General features: G+C 42.6%; 1 protein-coding gene across 1 annotated transcript in view; it reads right to left on the reverse strand.

Moving 5' to 3' along the window:
- EIF2B3 (eukaryotic translation initiation factor 2B subunit gamma) overlaps positions 1-19,374 on the reverse strand; it is a 48,017-nt gene extending 28,643 nt beyond the window's left edge. The window contains exons 1-2 of the mRNA XM_030942342.1: positions 19,322-19,374; positions 18,571-18,660 (exon numbers count right to left, since the gene is read on the reverse strand). Of these exons, the coding sequence (XP_030798202.1) occupies positions 18,571-18,660; positions 19,322-19,374 (143 nt within the window). The remainder of the gene's footprint in view (positions 1-18,570; positions 18,661-19,321) is intronic.
- Positions 19,375-22,980: the final 3,606 nt, after the last annotated feature.

The raw sequence follows: 22,980 nt of genomic DNA on the forward strand, positions 1-22,980 counted from the left end.
GCTCACCAAAACCTCTGCCTCCTGGGTTTAAGTGATTCTTGTGCTCCAGTCTCCCAAGTAGCTGGGACTACAGGCACATGCCACAATGCCTGGCTAATAGTTTTGTATTTTTTGGTAGAGATGGGGTTTTGCCATGTTGGCCAGGCTGGTCTTTAACTCCTGGCCTCAAGTGATCCGCCTGCTTCAGCCTCTTGAAGTGCTGGGATTACAGGCATGAGCCACTGTGCCCCGCGTTTTTTTTTGAGATGGAGTCTCGCTCCGTGGCCCAGGCTGGAGTGTAGTGGTGCGATCTTGGCTTACCGCAACCTCCACCTCCCAGTTCAAGTGATTCTCCTGCCTCAGCTACCCACGTAGCTGGGATTACAGGTGCCGGCCACCATGCCTGGCTAATTTTTGTATTTTTAGTAGAGATGGTGTCTCGCCGTGTTGACCATGCTGGTCTTGAACTCCTGACCTCAGGTGATCTGCCTGCTCTGGTCTCTCAAAGTGCTAGGATTACAGGTGTGAGCCACCATGCCTGGCGAGAAATTTATTACAGTTTATAGTTTAAATGATAATAGCCCTTCTCAAAATGAAACCACCTTTATAAAACTAATAAAAGGGCACAAGTTTAGGATTACAAGAGGGGCCTGAATTCTCGTGATTACCAGTCATTGTTGTAAAGGTCACAAGATTTGCAACTTCCCCAGTTACTCCTGTAAATAACATCACTATTGTGGAACCTAATATTGGCTTTTTAAGATGTCTTTTCTGACTTTTGCATTTCTGATGACTGGATGACTCCACTGGGACCAGTGACCCCTCTGTGGCCCCCACCCAGAACTGGACTCAGCAGAGGACTGTTTTCCACACCCCTGTGATTGCATCCCCAACCAATCAGCAGCACCCATTCCCTACCCTGCCTACCAAACTATCCTTGAAAAGCCCTAGCCTCAGAATTTTGGGGGAGGCTGATTTGAGTAATAATAAAATTCTGGTTTCCTATTTAGCTGCCGCTATGCATATTAAACTCTTTATTGCAATTGTCCCATCTTGATAAATCGTCTCTATCTTGGCAGCAGGTAAGATGAACCCACTGGGGAGTTACAGTGGCAGTCTAGAAAGTCTGGACTGAAAAGCCAGTGGTAATTTTTTTCTTTTTAGACAGGGTCTCGCTCTGCTGCCCAGGCTGGAGTGCAGTGGTGCAATCACAACTCACTGCAGTGTTGACTACCTGGACTCAAGTGATCCTCCTGCCTTGGCCTCCCAAGTAGCTGGGACCACAGGCATGTGCCACCATGCCCAGCTAATTTTTTTATTATTTGTAGAGGCAAAGTCTCACTGTGTTGCCCAGGCTGGTCTTGAACTCCTGGACTCAAGCAATCCTCCCACCTTGGACTCCCAAAGTGCTGGGATTATAGGTGTGAGCCACAGCATCTGGCTGCCAGTGGTAGTTTTTAAGCAAGAAAGTGACCTGATCAGTTTTATCTCTTAGTAAGGTAATTCTGGTAGCAGTGTGGAAGAAAGCCTGGAATAAGGAAACTGAAGAAAGGGAGACCAGTTACAATATTCTGAAAGATGAGATAATGAGGCCCAAGAGAGGGGTTAAAGTATGGGCAGCTCTATAAACCTGACTTGCTGAATACTTCCACCACCTCTCCCAGCCCCCATTCAAAGAAGCTCTGCATGCTGACACAGGACCACACAGATGGAGTGTAGGTAGGAAGGCAAGACAGAGGCAGAGGCTGAGGAGGGTAAGGAAAATTATGAACCCTGGAGCTACACAGTTCACAGTTTTTGTAATTTTTAAAGGATCAAGTCAAATATCTTTGAAAAATTCTGTGTTAAGCTGTGAGCTCTTGTGTTGAATTTCAATGTGATTTTTCTCCTGATCCTTTGATGGAGATTTAAAAATTTCCATGTGAATGCAAAGAATGAAACAACACTTACTCTTAGCTCTTTTTCTCCCCTTTTAATGCTTCAAACTAGTGTGGGCAGCAAATGTTCCTCTTCCATTGGAAAACAAGTCAGTTCCCTTTGAAGAAATGACAAAGCACAGACAGCTGGGGGATTTCAGGGCCATGATATTTACATTATGGACCAAAAAGAACTGTCACTGCAAGAGGCAAGCAGACGAGCCTTGGCACGTGGCCTCATCAGGCAGAGTCATTTGAGAGGATCTGTGATTTGAAGAGAGGATATGAAACAGCCCTGCCAAGTCCCACCCACCTCTGCTGAAGCTCAACCTTAGGTCAATCCCCATAATGCAGTTGGCTTAGAAGAATAATGAAGGAAACAATTACTCTTCCTGCTTCCTAAAGTGAAGGCAGCTCAGAGCTGTGCCAAGAAATGTTACAAAGCTACAGTGAACCATTGTGAACATCCTGGGCCTAAAGGCCACGAGCTGGGTATAGTGCCCTGGGTCAACCTTACTTTCTCCTTTCCCTCTGATACACAGCCTTCCTAGAAACACCTGTCTTATCTCAATAAATCATAAGCTCTTCTCAAGCAATCACAAAGGAGAACAATAGACTTGACTACTAGCCGTAAACAAACAATCCCACCAAATAAAAAGACAAAATAATTGCTACGAATAGGGCAAAGAATATTCTTAATAAACAGATATAAATGTTCAAAAAACACATATTTTCAAAGAAGTAAAAAACTAAAATAAGATGCAGTTTCTCCTCCAACTAAATTAACTGATTTAAAACAATTTTCATTACTGATAAGAGTGCTTTGAGAACAGTTACTGTCACATAATGGGAGTTGGAGTATAAACTGATAAAATCTCTGAAAAATAATTGGCAACACTATAGCAAAAGACTTGAAAATATTCATATAATTTCACCCAAGTCTAGCCTAAGAAAAATACATTACTCAGTAAAAATTTGCTGAATAGATGAAATCATCAGATTATAAACAAGAATCTTTCAAAAAAAGGTATTCCCCTGTTATTTATAAAAATGCAGAACACGGTGGCTCAAGCCTGTAATCCCAGCACTTTGGGAGGCCGAGACGGGCGGATCACGAGGTCAGGAGATCGAGACCATCCTGGCTAACACGGTGAAACCCCGTCTCTACTAAAAAATACAAAAAACTAGCCGGGCGAGGTGGCGGCGCCTGTAGTCCCAGCTACCCGGGAGGCTGAGGCAGGAGAATGGCGTGAACCCGGGAGGCGGAGCTTGCAGTGAGCTGAGATCCGGCCACAGCACTCCAGCCTGGGTGACAGAGCGAGACTCCGTCTCAAAAAAAAAAAAAAAAAAAAAAGGCAGAACAATAAAACATTTAACAATGAAAGATCAAAATACCTCTATAACAGAATGTCATATAGGCAAAACTGTGACTGTAAAGACTTTTTTTTTTTTTTTTTTAGACGGAGTCTTGCTTGGAGTGCAATGGCATGATCTTGGCTCACTGCAACCTCTGCCTCCCGGGTTCAAGTGATTCTCCCGCTTTAGCCTCCTGAGTAGCTGGGATTACAGGTGCCTGACACCACGCTTGGCTAATTTTTTTTTTTTGTATTTTTAGTAGAGTTGGGGTTTCACCAGGTTGGTCAGGCTGGTCTCAAACTCCTGACCTCGTGATCCGCCCACCTCGGACTCCCAAAGTGCTGGGATTACAGGCATGAGCCACTGCGCCCAGCCAAGAATTTTTTAATGATAGAAAAAAAAATGCTTATAATACTCAATGAAAAAAGCAAATTATTTTTTTAGACGGACTCTCACTAGAGTGCAGTGGCGTGGTCTCAGCCCACTGCAACCTCCGCCTCCTGGTTCAAGCGATTCTCCTGTCTCAGCCTCCCAAGTAGCTAGGATTACAGGCACCTGCCACCACACTGGGCTAATTTTTTGTATTTTTAGTAGAGACGGGGTTTCACCATGTTGTCCAGGCTGGTCTCGAGCTCCTGACCTCATGATCTGACCTGCTTCAGCCTCCCAAAGTGATGGGATTACAGGCGTGAGCCACTGCACCTGATCCAGATTATTTTTAAAGTGTGATTTCAAGCATGTATTCTCACTACACATATGAAAATAAAACAATGGAAATACACTAAAATGTTCATAATAGTTATCTCAGAGTAGTGGAATTATGAATGCTAAAGCAAACTAAATATGGCCTGAGAAGGACTTCGTACTTCTTTTTTTTTGAGACGGAGTCTCGCTCTGTCGCCCAGGCTAGAGTACAGTGGCCGGATCTCAGCTCACTGCAAGCTCCGCCTCCCGGGTTTACGCCATTCTCCTGCCTCAGCCTCCCGAGCAGCTGGGACTACAGGGGACTGCTACCTCGCCCAGCTATTTTTTTTTTTTTTTTTTTTTTTTTTTTTTTTAGTAGAGACGGGGTTTCACCGTGTTAGCCAGGATGGTCTCAATCTCCTGACCTCGTGATCCGCCCGTCTCGGCCTCCCAAAGTGCTGGGATTACAGGCTTGAGCCACCGCGCCCAGCCAGGACTTCGTACTTCTATATTTGAGTGCTTGTGGACAAACTGCATCCTAACTTAATAGGTAGACGAGACTGAAAACCTAACTTAGGAGTATGTGCCTGTACCAACAGCTGAGAATTGGCCAATCCCAGCAGCCATACTTCAACCACTCATACACTGCTGAGTGTTCAAACTGTGTTCAAATAAGGCAAAGGCTGACCTGTAACCAATCCAGTTGTTTCTGTATCTCACTTCTGATTTCTGTACGTCACTTCATTTTTTTGTCTAAAAATTGTCAAATGCCTCTGACCATGAGGCATCCTTGGAGTCTTTCTGAATTTGCTGTGCTTCTGGGGGCTTCCTGATTCATGAATCATTAATAGATCAAATAAACTCCTTTAATTTGGCTTGAGTTTTTCTTTTAACAGATGGTATCAGAAGTGGGATCTTAAGTAGAGCTTTACTGACCCCCAGGAGCTGAGGGAACAAGCAAGGTACCTGCAAGGACCCACTTCTGTCCATTGATCTCTCAGAGTGACTGGGGATCGTGGGTAAGCTCTCTCTCTCAGATTTCAGAGCTCCAAGGATTTATGTTTTGAGCTGTCCAAGTTTCTTTGAGCAAATTTCTTGATCCAAACTGGGTCCAGGATTGGATTTGATCCAGTAATTAGCTGGCTTGGATCCAGTTAGAGGCTTCTTACATCTGACTGGGTCAGAAAGAAACTGGTTGTAAATGGTAATATTGTAGGGGTTGTAAAATTTGGCTCTTAAAAAATTCACAGGGATGTTTGTGTTCTACCCCTTTGTTTCATTTTTCTTGTGTGCTTAGGTAGGAAAAATCATTGGCTAAATTCATCAAGGGAACCTGAGAGCAAAGCGAATATTTTAGGTAAAAATGGGATCCTTAATTTCTGGAAAACTGAATTCCTTCCAGCTTATACATTAGCTGGTAAGCAGTGAAGTCTTACAGAAATGGCGAAATCTTACTAAAGATAACTTACAGTAGAACGTTCTGAATGAACAATGCACTGAAGTGCATCGAGACTCATCTAGTGATGCTTATTGATACGCAGACACTTCTAAAAATATTTTAGTATTTTTATTTAAAGACTTTACGAAGGCTGGGCACAGTGGCTCACATCTGTAATCCCAGCACTTTGGGAGGCCAAGGCAGGTGGATGGATCACTTGAGGTCAGGAGTTCAAGACCAGCCTGGTCAACATGGTGAAACCCCATCTCTACTAAAAGTACAAAAAGTAGCCAGGCATGATGGCGCAGGCCTGTAATCCCAGCTACTCGGGAGGTTGAGGCATGCTTGAATTTGGGAGGTGGAGGTTGCAGTGAGCTGAGATCGCACTACTGTACTCACTCCAGCCTGGGTGACAGAGCCAGACTGTCTCCAAAAAAAAAAAAAAAAAAAAAAAAAAGAGGCACCTAAATGATTAATTGATTACAAAATTAGATTTGCTAATCTTTCAGCTTAGTTACTATATGATCCAAAGGAAACAGACTGCAGCACCAATTGGCTGACTTTGGATACGTAATGGGGGTACATTTTACCTGAGTAAAGGATGGGATTGGGTGAGAGGCCCTCCCCTCAGTAAAGTCCCTCTTGGTTAAAAATGGATAAAGATGACAGGGCCCAACCGGGGGCAAGTTTGGGCCTTGCCATTTCAATACTGGGTGCTAAGCATCCATATGGTGGCTAATGTCTATGTTTTGTCACATGTGTTTTGCTATGTCCAGAATGGAAAATATGAGAATTCAGGTCCACCATGCAGCCGTTTGGGCGGCAACTTGCAAAATTGAGAAGAATTTGTCTGTGGTTCCATGATTTTCCTTTGTGATGCAGCTTGGCCCCCGGAGCGATGGTGTGGCAAGCAGGGTTGCTAGGGCTGCTTAGGGAAGGGGAACCCAGAAACAGGACATGCTGGCAAAGGGGTAAAAATTTCTTACCAGTGAGACTTCTGGCCTCTCTGTCTGTGCAAATTGGCTGAATGAATGGTGAAAATCACTGTTTATCTCCTCTGTAAAGTTTTGATTAATGAGAAAAAGAATTCTGAGGCTAGTATTAAGTCTAATGTATTTTGTGCTATGAATTTGTCTGTGTTGTTCCGTCATGAAGAGGGATACCTTAGTATAGAACAGGGGCTTAGGACCCCATAAACTGCTCAAGATGGCCCAGCAAGCTGGTCAGTAATAAACTTTGCTGCAGGTCCTTGAAACAAACAAAAAAACTGGGTGAGGTCTCCATTTTGTTCTATGTCCTTGGGAACTTGACCTTGTAACCATGTGGCCATACTTTCTCTCGGTCTCTTCCTTCCAGGGAATAGGAATTCTGGGATTCATGTCATAGCTATCTCAAAAAATTATCTTGAGTAGTTAAAAGCCTTTGCAAGCACAAAATTAACTACTCTAGGCTCTTTCTGGGAAGAGTGGGAAGAGCAATGGAAACTCCTAGTGCTGTAGCTCAGCAGCTAAGGCTTTGACTTTTCACAGTGATGCCCTGGGTTCAATTCCTGGCTTAGGGAATGAGTCCTTTCTGGTTTGACATGTGCGTGACCTTTACCATTAGTTGATTATCTTCCCCTCCACGAACCATCTTGAATTCTCCTTTCCCTAAGCACCTGTGAAGTTACCTTTGGTCAAGTTCAAAAGCCAGAAATATTGTCAGTGTGGCCTGGCTAGAGTTGGGTAATAAGAAATTTAAAAGGGCTTTGTAAAAGAGTCTTATAGTTGGGAGTGGTGGCTAATGCCTGTAATCCCAGCACTCTGGGAGGCCAAAGCGGGTGGATCACTTGAGGTCAGGAGTTCAAGACCAGCCTGGTCAACATGGTGAAATGGCATCTCTACTAAAAATACAAAACACTAGCCGAATGTGGTGGCGCATGCCTGTAATCCCTGCTACTCAAGCTGAGGCAGGAGAATTGCTAGAACCCAGGAGGTGGAGGTTGCAGTGAGCTGAGATTGTGCCACTGTACTCCAGCCTGGGTGACAGAGCGAGTCTCCATCTTAAAAAAAAGAAAAAAAAAAAAAAAAAAGAAGAAATCAAGCTGACTTTTAACCATAGTGCTTTTATTTTTTATTTTATTTTTTATTTATTTATTTTTTTTGAAACGGAGTCTTGCTCTGTTCCAGTGATACTCCTGCCTCAGCCTCCTGAGTAGCTGAGATTACAGGCACATGCCACCACGCCTGGATAATTTTTATATTTTTAGTAGAGATGGGGTTTCACCATGTTGCCCAGGCTGGTCTCAAACTCCTGACCTCCAGTGATCTACCTGCGTTGGTCTCCCAACGTGCTGGGATTACAGGTGTGAGCCACTGCACCTGGCCAGTCAGCTTAATTCAAAGTGGATATTCAAGCTCTAACAGACTGGGACTCCTTGCAAAAAACAGAGCAGGTGTCACAGACCCCATTCTGGGAAAAAACTCTGTTTTCCTCATGAAACCCCAGGAACAGGTGGTGGATAGATTCCTCTGAAAATCTAAGGCTAAATATATTTTTAACAATGGCTAATCACAGTTATTAGGGAATACGTGACTCTTTGCACGTTTACATCAGAGAAGCATGCTCTTGGCCACCTAGAAGTTATGGAAATGTCCCCACTCCCCACCGAGAGATAAGACTTCCATGGGAGCTGTGCTGATTCCCTCTTTTTGGGATCCAGGATCTGGTGTAAAAATGAGACCCTTAATTTTGGGGGTCTGTTTTGTCTTCCAGCTGTGCCTGCTTATTAGGCCCTAGAAAACGCATGTTTTCCTAGCCCTGTTTCTTGAAGGGCTCTACCATGAGGCCAGTAATCCAATTAAGAAACTGGCAGCCGGGCGCGGTGGCTCAAGCCTGTAATCCCAGCACTTTGGGAGGCCGAGACGGGCGGATCACGAGGTCAGGAGATCGAGACCATCCTGGCTAACACGGTGAAACCCCGTCTCTACTAAAAAAATACAAAAATCTAGCCGGGCGAGGTGGCGGGCGCCTGTAGTCCCAGCTACTCGGGAGGCTAAAGCAGGAGAATGGCGTAAACCCGGGAGGCGGAGCTTGCAGTGAGCTGAGATCTGGCCACTGCACTCCAGCCCGAGCGACAGAGCGAGACTCTGTCTCAAAAAAAAAAAAAAAAAAAAAGAAACTGGCAAATGAAAAATCTTACAACTATCAGATCTTCTTCTGTCTGTGTAGTTTAAATATGTGTTATGTGTGTGATATTTATGTAAAAGAGCTCTAATTAATTGGCATAAAGAAAAATAAGCGCTTAAATTAGATATTTTGAAAGAAAAATAAAAACTGTAATGCCTTTTAGTTCATGTAACTTTAGTAATCTTTGGGAAATAAAAAATGTTAAAGATTATTGGTAAAACAAAGACATTTGGTCTAAATTAGGCAGGTCAGATATTAGGTTTGCTAAATGCCTTAAAGTCACAAACTGCTTTGATTTTTGAAAATTCCTTCCAAAGCATATATGTTTTTTTCCCTAAGGTATAGGCTTTGGGTCTGGGGGGTTGCAGTGTGGAGATCTACCTGTCTTGCACCCACCCAAGACCACGATTCTGTCTGTAAGTTACCCTAATAAATCATCCAAAACTGACAAACTAGATTTGTCTGCCTTTAGTTTCTCAGCTCCTTCTGCATTTGGGGGTTGCTTTGTGATAAATGGCCCTTTTACAAAACAGCCTGACTTCTCCTTCTTCCACCCCTCACATATAATCAATCACCAAGCACTGCTGATCCTATCCCCTAAATCTCTGTCAAAACTTTCAACTTCTGTTCATCTTTACTTCCACTAACTGGTTCAGACTACTGTCATCATTTGCCTGGATTGCTGTACACGCTTTTAATTGGTCTCTCTCCCTCTAGTCTTATCCACAAAATTATCCTTCATATGGTAGACAGAAAAAAAGATACCTTTTTTTTTTTTTTAAGATGGTCTCATTCTGTAACCAAGGCTGCTGGAGTGCATGGTGTGATCATGGCTCACTGCAGCTTTCACCTCCCGGGCTCAAGCGATCCTCCCACCTCAGCCTCCTAAGTAGCTGGGACTCCAGGCATATGCCACCATGCTAATTTTTTTATTTTTAAATTTTTTGCAGCAATGAGGTCTCCCTGTGTTGCCCAGCCTGAACTCCTAGGTTCAAGTGATCTTCCTGCCTACCTCCAAGTAATCCTCCTCACTTCAGCCTCCCAAAGTGCTGGGAATACAGGCATTAAGTCACCACACCCAGCTGACAGGATACTTCTGAAGTACAATCTGATTAGGTCTCTTCTTCCTTCAATCCACCCTCTATTTTGCAGACACAGTGACTTTTCTTTTTTCTTTTTTTTTTTTTTTTTGAGACGGAGTCTCGCTGTGTCGCCCAGGCTGGAGTGCAGTGGCGCGATCTCGGCTCACTGCAAGCTCCGCCTCCTGGGTTCACGCCATTCTCCCGCCTCAGCCTCTGAGTAGCTGGGACTACAGGCGCCCGCCACCTCGCCCGGCTAGTTTTTTGTATTTTTAGTGGAGACGGGGTTTCACCTTGTTAACCAGGATGGTCTCGATCTCCTGACCTCGTGATCCACCCGCCTCGGCCTCCCAAAGTGCTGGGATTACAGGCTTGAGCCACTGCGCCCGGCCGACACAGTGACTTTTCTAAAGTACAAATCTGAGCCGGGCATGGTGGCTCACGCCTGTAATCCCAGAACTTTGGGAGGCTGAGGCAGGTGGATCACCTGAGGTTGGGAGTTCAAGACCAGCCTGACCAAAATGGAGAAACCCTGTCTCTACTAAAGATACAAAATTAGCCGGGTGTGATGGCACATGCTTGTAATCCCAGCTACTCGGGAGGCTGAGGCAGGAGAATCGCTTGAACTTGGGAGGCGGAGGTTGCGGTGAGCCGAGATTGCGCCATTGCACTCCAGCCTGGGCAAAAACAGCGAAACTCTGTCTCAAAAAAAAAAAAAAAAAAAAAAAAAAAAAAAAAAAAAAAAAAAAAAAGTACAAATCTGATCCCATCTCCTTACACTTATTTAATGCTCACGATAGTGATTACTTTTGTGTATGTAGGGGAGGTGAGGGGATAGAATGAGGGGAGTTTCTGGAATTCTGACAATGTTCTATTTCTTAACCTGAATATAGTACTTATAAGGTATGTTCACTTTGTGAAAATTTATCAAGTCATAACACCCTTCTCAAATATGATCTCTGCTTGGAAGCCTTTTATAACATTTGTAGGCTTCTATGTTCTCACAGTAAAGACAGTTATATGTACTGTTTTTTTGATCATGTGCGAGGTACTATGCTAAGAAAATAATACAGATCATTTCAAGTTCTTATAGCAATCCTTATGATAGGTATTACTATTCTTCTTATTATTATTATTTTTTTAATTTTTGTAGAGATGGCATCTTGCTATGTTGCCTAGGCTGGTCTGGAACTCCTGAGTTCAGCCCATCCTCCCACTTCAGCCTCCCAAAATGCTGGGATTACAGGCGTGAGCCACTGTACCTGGCCCTTATTTTATAAAGAAGGAAATCAAGGCTTAGAGAGGTTAACTATCTTGCCTAATACAACTTTTATAACTGATAGAACTGAAAGTCACTCCACATCTATCCTGAAGTCCATGGTTCTTTCCACTATACCATATTAACTAGCATCGTGTGCTTACTTCAACCAAAGCACTTTCCACAGGATTTAGAATTCTCTGCTTGCTGTCTCTTTACCCATAAACACACAGATTTTTGGATACAGAAAGTAGAGCTTTCTTGGCTGGGCCTGATAGCTCACACCGTAATCCCAGCTCTTTGGGAGGCCTGGGTGGGAGGATCTCTTGAGCCCAGGAGTTTGAGACCAGCCTGGGCAACATATTGAGACCCCATCTCTACAAAAAATAAGAAAATTAGCCAGTCATGGTGGTGAGTGCCTGTAGTCCCAGCTACTCGGGAGGCTGAGGAGGAAGGATCACTTAAGCCCAAAAGTTGGAGGCTGCAGTGAGCTATTATCATACCACTGCACTCCACTCCAGCCTGGTGAAAGAGCAAGATCCTGTCTCAAAAAAAAAAAAAAAAAAAAAAAAAAGTAAAGCTTTCCTAATTTGAAATGTAATGAATTCTAAATATGTTTCTCTATTACTAATATTGCTAGCATGCTAGCATTAAAAATCCAACACTTGGCTGGGTGCGGTGGCTCATATTTGTAATCCCAGCACTTTGGGAGGCCAAGGCAGGCGGATTGCAAGGTCAGGAGATTGAGACCAGTCTGGCCAAAATAATGAAACCCCATCTCTAATAAAAATACAAAAATTAGTTGGGCATGGTGGCGCATGCCTGTAGTCCCACATACTCGGGAGGCTGAGGCAGGAGAATCGCCTGAACCTGGGAGGTGGAGGTTGCAGTGAGCCGAGATTGCTCCACTGCACTCCAGCCTGGTGACAGAGTGAGACTCTGTCTCAAAAAAAAAAAAAAAAAAAAAAAAAAAAAAAAAAATTCCAATACTTGAAAAAACACATGATTATCAGTTCTAGTCAAACCTGATACTTCTATTATTTTGCCTTGATCTGAGATCAGGCCCTCCTTGTGACCACGAGCTTCCAGATGCCTAAAAGTGATGTCCATGGCAAAAGAAAAAGTTTGGCTACTTTTGCATTCTGGCTTTTCTGTCTTTGTAAGCAAATCAAAAGAGACTAACAATCGCCCAAATGTCTCACTTCAACTCAGTCCTTCAAAGAATTATGAAGGAGGGAGAACAGAAAACCTACTTTTATAGGGCCTGGAACTCAAGTCAGCCAAGCAGAGGACTAAAAACTTGGGTTTTCTTGCCTCTTCTCTCAGTGGAGCTATAATCGGGAAGACAGGGCAATTGCTGAGTTAACCCTATGCTTTGTTCTCAGTTTTTGTTTTTTTTTCCTCCAAAGAAAGCAGATATATGCTGGAAAGTAAACAGGAAATTATCTTAGATTAAAGGGTCCTGATTTAAAAGCTAGATATTTGGTATACAGTTCTGTGATACCCTTTTTTTCCTTCTTGACAAAATACTGACATCTTCCATAAGAATAGAATTTCAATGCTGGTGCATAGGACTTGAGAAAGAAAAACATGTTCAGATCCTACTCCTACTGGCTGGAGAGGTCAAATCAATAAACTTTTTTTTTTTTTTTTTTTTTTTGAGACAGCGTTTTGCTCTGTTACCCAGGCTTAAGTGCAGTGGCGTGATCACAGCCTCAAATTCTCTCCTAGGCTCAAGTGATCCTCCCACCTCACAGCTTCCAGAGTAGCTGAACTATAGGTACATGCCACCTCACCTGACTAATTTTTCTATTTCCTATTTTCTGTAGAGATGGGGTCTCACTTTGTTGTCGAGGCTGGTTTCAAACTCCTGGGCCCAAGTGATTCACCCACCTCAGCCTCCCAGAGTGCTGGGATTACAGGTGTGAGCCACCTCACCTGGCCAATCAACATTCTATTCATTCAGTTTATTCACAGAGCGCCCAAAATGTGCCAGGCACTCTTCTAGACAGTAGGACTACAACAATGAAACAAAACAGGCAAATCTATGCCCTCAAATGCACTTGACAGTTTGGTTGCCTTTATATTTACTGAGCATCTATTAGTGTGTCACAAGATGAATCGGGGATGAAGTCTGTCCTCAAGGACTTCAAAAAGATGGAAAAGACAGACATGTAAATACAATTTAATGGGACGCATGTAATAATTAAAGATTATACAAGATCAGAAGAGGGAATGATCAATTATGCCTGATGGAGATAAGCACAGAATATTATTATGGTAGCACAGTAAATCCAATCTAAGTGGTGGTAAAAGGGGAAAAAATTGAGAGAACACTTCCTACAGGAATAACATCTAGGGATGTAGCAATAAATATTTAGGAATTTGCCAGAGAACAAAGAGAGATGGAAAGGACATCAATTAACCATTATACTTACAGGGAGATTATTCTTAAATCTTCATCAAACCAAACATACTTTTCCCTCTGGTTTTAGATTTTCTGGCTCCATGATGATGCTTCTTTGTGGGAGTGCTTTAATTATACATATTCTTCCAGTTTTTAAGTCCTCTTTAAAAAGGTTATCTTTCCTACTATAGTCTGACCCATGATGCCCTCAGATAGCACAGGCTAGCTCAACTGGGACTCTTTATTTATAAGTCAATACAATGTCCCGTGCTGCTAGAGCTTTGTCCCCTCCCCAGCAGCTGATAATTTCTATAAGTCCCAGAGATAAAAAGGAATGCAACTAAGAAGTTCAAAGGAGACTACCTTGATTTATTCTTGGTAGCACCTGCATCTTCAGATATCAGTATGCAGTCACCCAATAACAGCACTGTTGAGAAGGTGTGTAAGTCACATACTCTTAATTTTGTTGTCATTGAAGTAAAGGACACATCATGAAATCTCTGGGACATCTAAGGACATGTAAGGAAACCAAGTACAGCCAAATTAATGGATGCCTGAACTGAACAGTAAGAAACCAAGACGACTACTGCCTACCTCTCATGGCACTATCTGGTCCCTCATCTCTGCTTCTTATCTCCACTCTGCTGTCTTGTGCTTACTCGTGGCTTTCTAGCTATTCCACACTTTTATCTTTTAAAATGTTTAACTTTTTTTTAGAGACAGGATCTCTTTCTGTCTACCAGGCTGGAGTGCAGTGGTGCCATCATATATAGCTCACTGTAGCATCAACCTCATGGGCTCAAGTGCTCCTCCTGCCTCAGCCTCCTGAGTAGGTGAGACTAGAGGTATATGCCATCATGCCCAGCTAACATAACTTCATTTTGTGTGTGGCTTTAATTATTACCATGATTCTAACCTTACCATGGCTGCCTATCCCCAACTCTTGACTTCACTTTGTGGGTCCTATCCTTATTTCTCTGCATCCCAACATAGCTGAGGCAAGGAAGTTGTGACTGCTCTGTTATTCTTCCAAGTGTGAGTCATGTGCATGTGCGCATAAGCATGTTAGCAATGGAGATATCCAACATCTGTGGTGGACGTTGCTGGCAATCAATTAAACAGTGATGGATTTCGTTGAGGCTGTGGCTGCATGACATTGAGCAAATGACTTTTGAGCATTTTCTTCCTCTATAATATAATACCTAATGAGAGAACTATTGTAAGAAGTGAATATATGTGAAAAGCACCCAGCATAGGGCCTGGTACACGATAGGTGCTGTTAAATCTTTTTCTTTCCTCTCTCTTCCTGCTCTGAAGGTCCAGCCCCAAGACTATAAGCGCTGCACGGCAATATCAGATTCTAACACTATAAGAGGGTGACTGTAACTGTGGATACTTCTGGACAAGAAGAAAGTAATCAGCCTCAATTCTTCCTGTTAAGGAGACTAATCTTTAAGTCTCTTAAAGAGAGAAAGATAAATGGGGGTGGGGGGGGTCAGGGAAGGTTCTGTACTAAAAGGAAATCAAGACTAATCCTGGTATATATTGCCTGGTATATATTGCCCATGGCTTTAGCTCACAAAGTTGGCATACTGGCATATTGCTTGAGGCCTTCATAGGGCCAGTGCCAATCTAGGGCCCTGACTCAGGTCTAGGAGCAACTCCTACTAAGGCAAGCAAAGAGCTGGGCCAATACCTGGGCTTCTAGATCTCCTAAGAGATCAGCTTCTTTAGGCTTCATCCAGCTGACATTATAAAAGAGGGAGGAACACTCAGTTATCAAGAGGTATCACAGTCACAATACTCAGACTAAGCTCTGCTTTGGCCCTGGATATAGAATCCAACACATTTTGAATTAAAATGTTCAATGATTCTGTGGAACATTCATCTATCATACTACATTCAGAAGTGGATAAAAAACTTGTAAAGTGTGTATAGTTAACCTCTCATCAAAGAGAGTACAGATTTTCTTCTCTCTGCAGCTCTCCTTATAGCTTTTCTGCTTAGTCAACTGTGGAAACCCACCTCTTTTCTTTCATTATTATTAATACTAAATTGCTTCTGTTACCTGTCACTACATCTCCTTTCCCCCGTTCACGAAGTATATAGTGAATGCCTTACAAATCCAGGTAGATATCCATTCTCAAAGAATTTGAGTGGAAAATGTTAACATGTAAACAACTAACAAAACCTAAGTGTGACTTTGTAGAAAACATGAAGCTTTCCTACATAAAGAACACAGGGTAGAATATGTTAACTCTCAGGGGTGAAATATAACAAAGGATTGCTATAGCAGTCCTTTCTTGAAGCTGGGTCTCCTAGGTTTACTCTTTCCATTAAAAGGAGTCATCATTTGATGACCAGATGATTATAAATGCCTCCTACTTATCTTGAAGAAATCTCTTTCCCATGCAGAATGGTTTATGTTCACTTGCCAGGTTGCATCATTGCTTATTTCCTATAAGACTATTCTGTTTAAAGATTGGTAACTCCCTGCTCAGCTTTCAAGACCTTCTACATGCTACTACCTACCACCAACCAATTCAATCCCATCTCCCACAACTTTTCAAAGACCTTCACTATTCCAGCCAGGAACAAAGATTCTCCCTCAAGTAACATTCCAATTTTCCCTGCTCTGCCTTTTTACTTTTTCCAATATATTGAAATATATCAATTTTCAGTATATGCTCTTTGATTGCAGCAATTCTGAGAGGTGAAGGTAGATGCGGGGAGGAAAGAGGTAAGTGTCTCCTAAACAGATGTGGAGGTGGGGAAACAGTATGTGCTGAGGCTCTGTATCATTCTCTACTGCAGCAGGTTCTGGGAAAGTTCCATTTGGCAGAACTTCTGGCCAGGACCTATAGCCATATCACCAACTTCAGGCTTGTCCTCAAGGTACACACACCATTGCACTACACTTGCCAGGTGTGGGAATAACTAACTGGTAGTGGCCAAATGAGCTACAAATAAGCCATAACAACCAGGATGAGATGACTAGGTTTGCTGTAAAACTGCCTGCATATACAGACACTGAAAGCCACAATCCTCTTTGATAGTATTAAGAAAACACTGTCAGGCCGGGCGCGGTGGCTCAAGCCTGTAATCCCAGCACTTTGGGAGGCCGAGACGGGTGGATCACGAGGTCAGGAGATCGAGACCATCCTGGTCTACATGGTGAAACCCCGTCTCTACTAAAAAAAAATACAAAAAACTAGCCGGGCGAGATGGCGGGCGCCTGTAGTCCCAGCTACTCGGGAGGCTGAGGCAGGAGAATGGCGTAAACCCGGGAGGCGGAGCTTGCAGTGAGCCGAGATCGCACCACTGCACTCCAGCCTGGGCGACAGAGCTAGACTCCGTCTCAAAAAAAAAAAAAAAAAAAGAAAACACTGTCAGTTTTTTGTAGGTGTGATAATATTAAGGTATTTATTAAAAACAAAAAGAGCCTCTCTCTCTCTACACATATATGTATACATAAAATATATATCTATTTTAAATATCATCTTTGTCCTGGAAGGGTCCTTATATTTTAACTATACATGCTGAAATATATTTACAGATGAAGTTATATCAAAATATTTACAGATGAAATTATATCAAAATGCCTTGCTTTAAAACAACTTAGGGTAATGGGGGGAGACAAATGGTGGCACATATAAAACAAAATTAACAATGAGTTGATAATTGTTGAAACTGTGTGATGGATACATGGGAGTTCATTTTTTTTTTACTTTTGCATTTATGTGAAATTTTCCATAGTAAATCATTTTTTAAAAAGTCATCCTTTCTAACACAGTTGTGTCCCCTCTGCCCATCAAGGCCTAGGCTCATTTCGTATGGCTTCATTTTTATTTGAGAGTGAAAAATAAACTCTTCAATGGCCAAGAGTTAATTTCATTTTTGGAATACAAGCAGCCCAGACTGGTCACTGAGAAATAGGTCTTGGATCACCCTCTAAATCTTGGCAACAAGTTACCCTGCTATCTAAAAAGCAAGGTCTCCACATTCCACCATGGAGCTCAGGCTGTAATTTCTATGAGGGCAGGGCCATATCTGTTTATTTATCATTGATCCCATGGTTGATTTAGCACAATGCCTGCCTCATAATGAGTGCTTAGTAAGTATGTGTTGATGGAATGAAAACATTTTTCAGAGGTCAGAAGGGAGCAGGGCAACAGTGTCCTTGGTAGGGGAAACAGAGATATAACAATCCTTGGGAAAGCTTTCTAAAAGTCCAAATGATTTGTTTTACCATTGGCTCTACATGGGCCTCCCCATAGGAACTTAGCAAGTGTTGTGGGGGGTGAGGGGTAGGACACTGCAAGAAAGATCATACTGGGCAGGGGAACAATCCTCCTTCCTCTTAATATTCCGATATATATTCAAGTCCATCAGCCAAAGGCAGAGCTAGCATTTAAACTCAGGTTCTCAAATTCTTTTCTCCAGATGGTCTGAGATACCTCTTCCTACCATGGTATCTGTTCACCTAGATAAGTTTCTGCCTTGAATAGCACTGGTGAACTTTCCAAACTTATCCAGCAGTCATCAAGGGAAGCTAGCTGCTCCTATTCTTAACCATGCAGTTATTAAATTGTTTCCCACCTGTTCCTTTGAGGACTGTAGCTGCTTTTCTTATAAAAAATCCTTGAGATCAACTGCAAAAGGGGTTTTCTCTTTGAAAACTCAAGTCCAGTGATCTGCCAAACACAATCTCTGGAAACTATTTAAGTCCTACAATTCTGTCCTCAAAAAAAAAAAAAAAAAAAAAAAAAAAAAAAATCAGAAAGTGTGCCAAATTTTGTTTCTCTGCACTCATTGAAGTGAACTTCTTTTCTAAAATTGGGGGGAAACTTGCTCTCCTTTTTCTCTTCTGTGGTTAAGTCTCTAGCCCTTTGCTAAGAGGGCCCATCTACAGGATAACTGCCAAGGAGAAGAACATGTAATTAGAGACAAATAGCATAAGGGCTGTGGAGCTCGATCCTGTTGAAGCAGGAAGAAGAGCCTGGAACTGGGCAGAAAGAGGCACCATGGGTTACTACAAGTGTTACAAAATATTTTGTTGACGTATTATAACACACGCTGCAAAAATACAAGCAGGGGACTCTGTGGTACAGATAAAACAACACTATGTTGATGACATAATTTCATTTCTAAAACAAAAATGAGAACTGTGCTATTGTGCTATTTTTAGAAACTGGTTATCTAAATTATCAAGTTTTAAAACTTAAGGAATTCACAAAGTAGCTTGTTAAGCACTGTAGGTTTGACTCTACCACCCTTTTTCTTACCCATTTTCCATTAGGAAATCCACGACGTATTTTTTTAAACAGTAGAGGTGGGCATCCACAAGGTCCGTGTGGAAACGTATTCTAGGGTACCTGCCAAAAAAAAGAAGAACAAGAAAGAAGAGGCTCACAATCAGGTAACATGGTCTCCATTCTATTATTAGGTAGTAGGCACTGGTAAGTTTATGAGGGTCACAGCCATGCTGCCTACACCCCTTTCTGGGGAGACCAGGACAGTGGACCCCAGCCCTGATTCTACCACATAAAAGGTCTTTTCCCTAGAAACCCTATGGCATACTTTCTGAGGCTTTTAGGATTCTAAAGAAATCTGGTGAGACATCATATCACGATAATCTACCTTTTTCTATTCGATCATTAACTTTTTTTTTTTTTTGAGACAGTCTTGCTCTGTTGCCCAGGCTGGAGTTCAGTGGTGCGATCTCGGCTCACTGCAACCTCTGTCTCCCAGGTTCAAGCAATTCTTGTGCCTCAGCCTACCAAGTAGCTGAAACTATAGTTGTGCACCACCATGCCCAGTTAATTTTTGTATTTTAGTAGAGATGGGGTTTCACCATGTTGGCCAGGCTGGTCTTGAACTCCTGGTCACAAGTGATCTACCCACCTCAGCCTCCCAGAGTGGTGAGATTCACAGGTGTGAGCCACTGCACCTGGCCTCTATTATAAATTCTTATACACAATTCTTGTAACAAACATTTTCCTGCTCCTTACCCTAATTATCCTACTTTCCCCAAACCATACCTTAGCCACGCTTTCTTTTGCCTCCATGATTTGGTATGTATTCTCCATCTTTGCAGAAGATGGAGTAAAATTATATGAATAATCCTAACTTCCTACTCCTACTTATTTCTCAGGACTCACCCCAGGATACACTTCCTCTAGGAATCCTTCACTGACAACAGTGAAGTCTGTGCTCCCTCAACACTTGGTTATCTACTTCGATTGGATAACTTAACATACAGTAAAGAAACAGACTATTTACCTTCTCTCTCTCCCACTAGACTGAATTTCAGTGGAGCAGAGATTTATCTTCACATCCTTAGCACTTAGCATTATGCCTGACACAGACTAAATGTCCAATAAATAGTTGTTGAATAAACAAATAAATGAATAAATTAGGTCAAATTAAGGCATCTGCCTAGGTGTAAAAAATGCCACGCTTGTAATATCTGGGGTCACTTTATTTAATAAAAATAAACACCCAGGGAAGAGAAGGAGAGTATGGTTAAAAAAAAAAAAAAAGATTCCAGTCATAGATGCCTGGTTGTCGTTTTTCTTCTAACTCTGTGTTGCTTTGCTTTGACTGCCTTGTAGGTTTTTATTTTTATTTTTAGAGACAGGGTCTTGCTGTGGCTGGAGACAGCCGCTTGTCTAGGCTGGAGTGCAGTGGTGCAATCATTGCTCACTGTAGCCTCTATCTCCTGGGCTCAAGTGATCCTCCTGCCTCAGCCTCCTGTAGCTGGGACTGCAGGCATGCACCACTATACCTGGCTAATTTTTTTTTTTTAATTTTTACTAGAGACAAGATCTCACTGTGTTGCTCAGGCTGGTCTTGGACTCCTGAGCTCAAGCAACCCCCCTGCCTTGGCCTCCCAAAGTGCTGGGATTACAGGTATGAGTCACCACACCTGGCTGCCTTAAAGTTTTAAGGAAAATTATTATCATGGGATCTAGATACCCCAGAAGCAATTTATCCAATAAGTCATGGTGTACCATTCTGGGTTTCTATTCTTTTGGGAAAAGTGCAATAGAAGAGTCAGAGACTTGGGAATCCCACACCCATACCATACACAAGCTAATTAATGTATACAATGAGGATGAAGAAGAAAGTAAAAGGTACTTTCACGGTTTAACTTTCTGAAATTCTCAAGTTCTATGAAAGTCCTCAAGGAATAGATTGTAGCAAATGTGGGTGTGACTGTAGCAAATATGATTTGTGGTACCAGTGTTTCACTTGAACTCCACATCTTAATATTTCTTTCTTTTGATCTAACCAATTTGAAGAGTTGCAATCTCCTGTTCACTCCCTTGGTTTATAAATTTCTTTCATCATTCATACACTCCATATTATTTAATCTTCACAACTACCTTCTGAGGTAGATGTACTACCCTAATGTTTATAGTTCAGTCAACTTGTACTGATCGAGCCAGGATACAAATAACTTAAAAGTCTGAATAAGTGTATCTTCTAAACTGTTATCAATCCCTAGTATATATGCCATAAAATCTATATAGTATTTTATAAATGCTTTTTCAGTTTTAAAAAACTCTCGTTCTTCCATTTTTTATAAGACAAAAATGTTCAAAAAATGTAACTGATATACTTAAGGATAGAGATGTAACTAGTTACCAGGCTGGAATATGATGCAGGAACAGAAATGGATGATTTGGAATTTTTTTTTTTTCCTTTCAGGTTAAATGTGTAGTGAATATAAATCTTGGCACTGGGACATTAATGACATTTAAGTTGCCAAAAAGGAGGTTGCCTTATTTCATTCTATTGTTTTTAGAATTATATTAGAAATAAAGATTGATATTTTAAAACAAAACCAAAAACCTCAAAGAAGTACCAACGAAATGTGAATAACTGGCTTATGGCTCTGGGCCAGGATGATGTTTTGAGTCTATATATAATACAGAAAGAAATCAATAAATGGATGTGAATAAGACATTTATAAATAGTTTTTTTTTTTGAGACAGAGTCTCGCTCTGTTGCCCAGATGGAGTACAGTGGCATGATCTCAGCTCACCACAAGCTGTGCCTCCGGGGTTCACACCATTCTCCTGCCTCATCCTCCCGAGTAGCTTGGACTACAGGCGCCAGCCACCAGGCCCAGCTAATTTTTTGTATTTTTTTTTTAGTAGTCGGGGTTTCACCATGTTAGTCAGGATGGTCTCAATCTCCTGACCTCATGATCTGCCCGCCTCGGCCTCCCAAAGTGCTGGGATTACAGGCATGAGCCATCGCGCCTGGCCAATTTTGTTTTAAAAAAGAAAACATGGCCGGGTACAGTGGCTCATGCCTGTAAAGTCTATAAGACCTCTGAAGAACCACACATTTTTTCTTCTCTTCACCTATCTTTTTAAATTAAAAAAATGATTTTTATTTTTAACTTTTTCTTTTTGAGATGGAGTCTCATTCCATTGCACAGGCTGAAGTGCAGTGGCGTGATCTTGGCTCACTGAAACCTCCGCCTCCCGGGTTCAAGCAATTCTCCTGCCTCAGCCTTCCGAGTAGCTGGGATTACAGGCATGCACCACCACGCTGGCTAATTTTTGTATTTTTAGTAGAGACAGGGTTTCACCATGTTGGCCAGTCTGGTCTTGAACTTCTGACCTCAGGTGATCCATCCATTTCAGCCTCTGAGTGCAGGGATTACAGGCGTGAGCCACTGCGCCTGGCCTGAGCACAATTCTAAAAGTGTTACTGTGTGTGTGTGTGTGTGTGTGTGTGTGTATTTGTGTGTGATATGGTTTGGCTCTGTGTCCCCACGCAAATCTCATCTTGAACTGTAATCCCCACGTGTGGAGGGAGGGAAGTGATTGGATCATGGGGGCGTTTTCCCCCCATGCTGTTGTCATGATAGTGAGTGAATGCTCACAAGATCTGATGGTTTTATTTATTTTTTGAGATGGAGTCTTGCTGTCGCCCAGGCTGGAGTACAGTGGTGTGATCTTAGCTCACTGCAACTTCCGCCTCCCAGGTTCAAGTGATTCTCCTGCCTCAGCCCCCAAGTAGCTGGGATTACAGGTGCCCACCACCACGCCCAGCTAATTTCTTTTGTATTTTTAGTAGAGACGGGGGTTTCACCATGTTGGCCAGGCTGGTCTCGAACTCCTGACCTCAAGTGATCTGCCTGCCTCGGCCTCCCAAAGTGTTGGGATTACAGGTGCGTGCCACCATGGTTGGCTAATTTATTTTTTATTATTTTATTTTTAGTATAGACGGGGTTTTGCCATGTTGGCCGGGCTGGTCTCCAACTCCTGACCCCAGGTGATCGACCGCTTGGGCTTCCCAAAGTGCTGGGATGACAGGTACGAGCCACTGCACCTGGCTGAATTCAGAATTTTTGCTGTCAATTTCACCTTATCCAAAATTCTCTCCAAATTCTTTTTTTCTTTTTTGAGACAGAGTCTCGCTCTGTCACCCATGCTGGAGTGCAGTAGCGCCATCTCAGCTCACTGCAAGCTCTGCCTCCTGCGTTCACGACATTCTCCTGCCTCAGCCTCCCGAGTTGCTGGGACTACAGGCGCCCGCCACCACTCCTGGCTAATATTTTGTAATTTTAGTAGCGACGGGGTTTCACCATGTTAGCCAGGATGGTCTTGATCTCCTGACCTCGTGATCTGCCCGCCTCGGCCTCCCAAAATGCTGAGATTACAGGGGTAAGCCAC

The sequence above is a fragment of the Rhinopithecus roxellana genome, chromosome 12 (assembly GCF_007565055.1).
Source record: "Rhinopithecus roxellana isolate Shanxi Qingling chromosome 12, ASM756505v1, whole genome shotgun sequence".
NCBI classification, from domain to species: Eukaryota; Metazoa; Chordata; class Mammalia; order Primates; family Cercopithecidae; genus Rhinopithecus; species Rhinopithecus roxellana.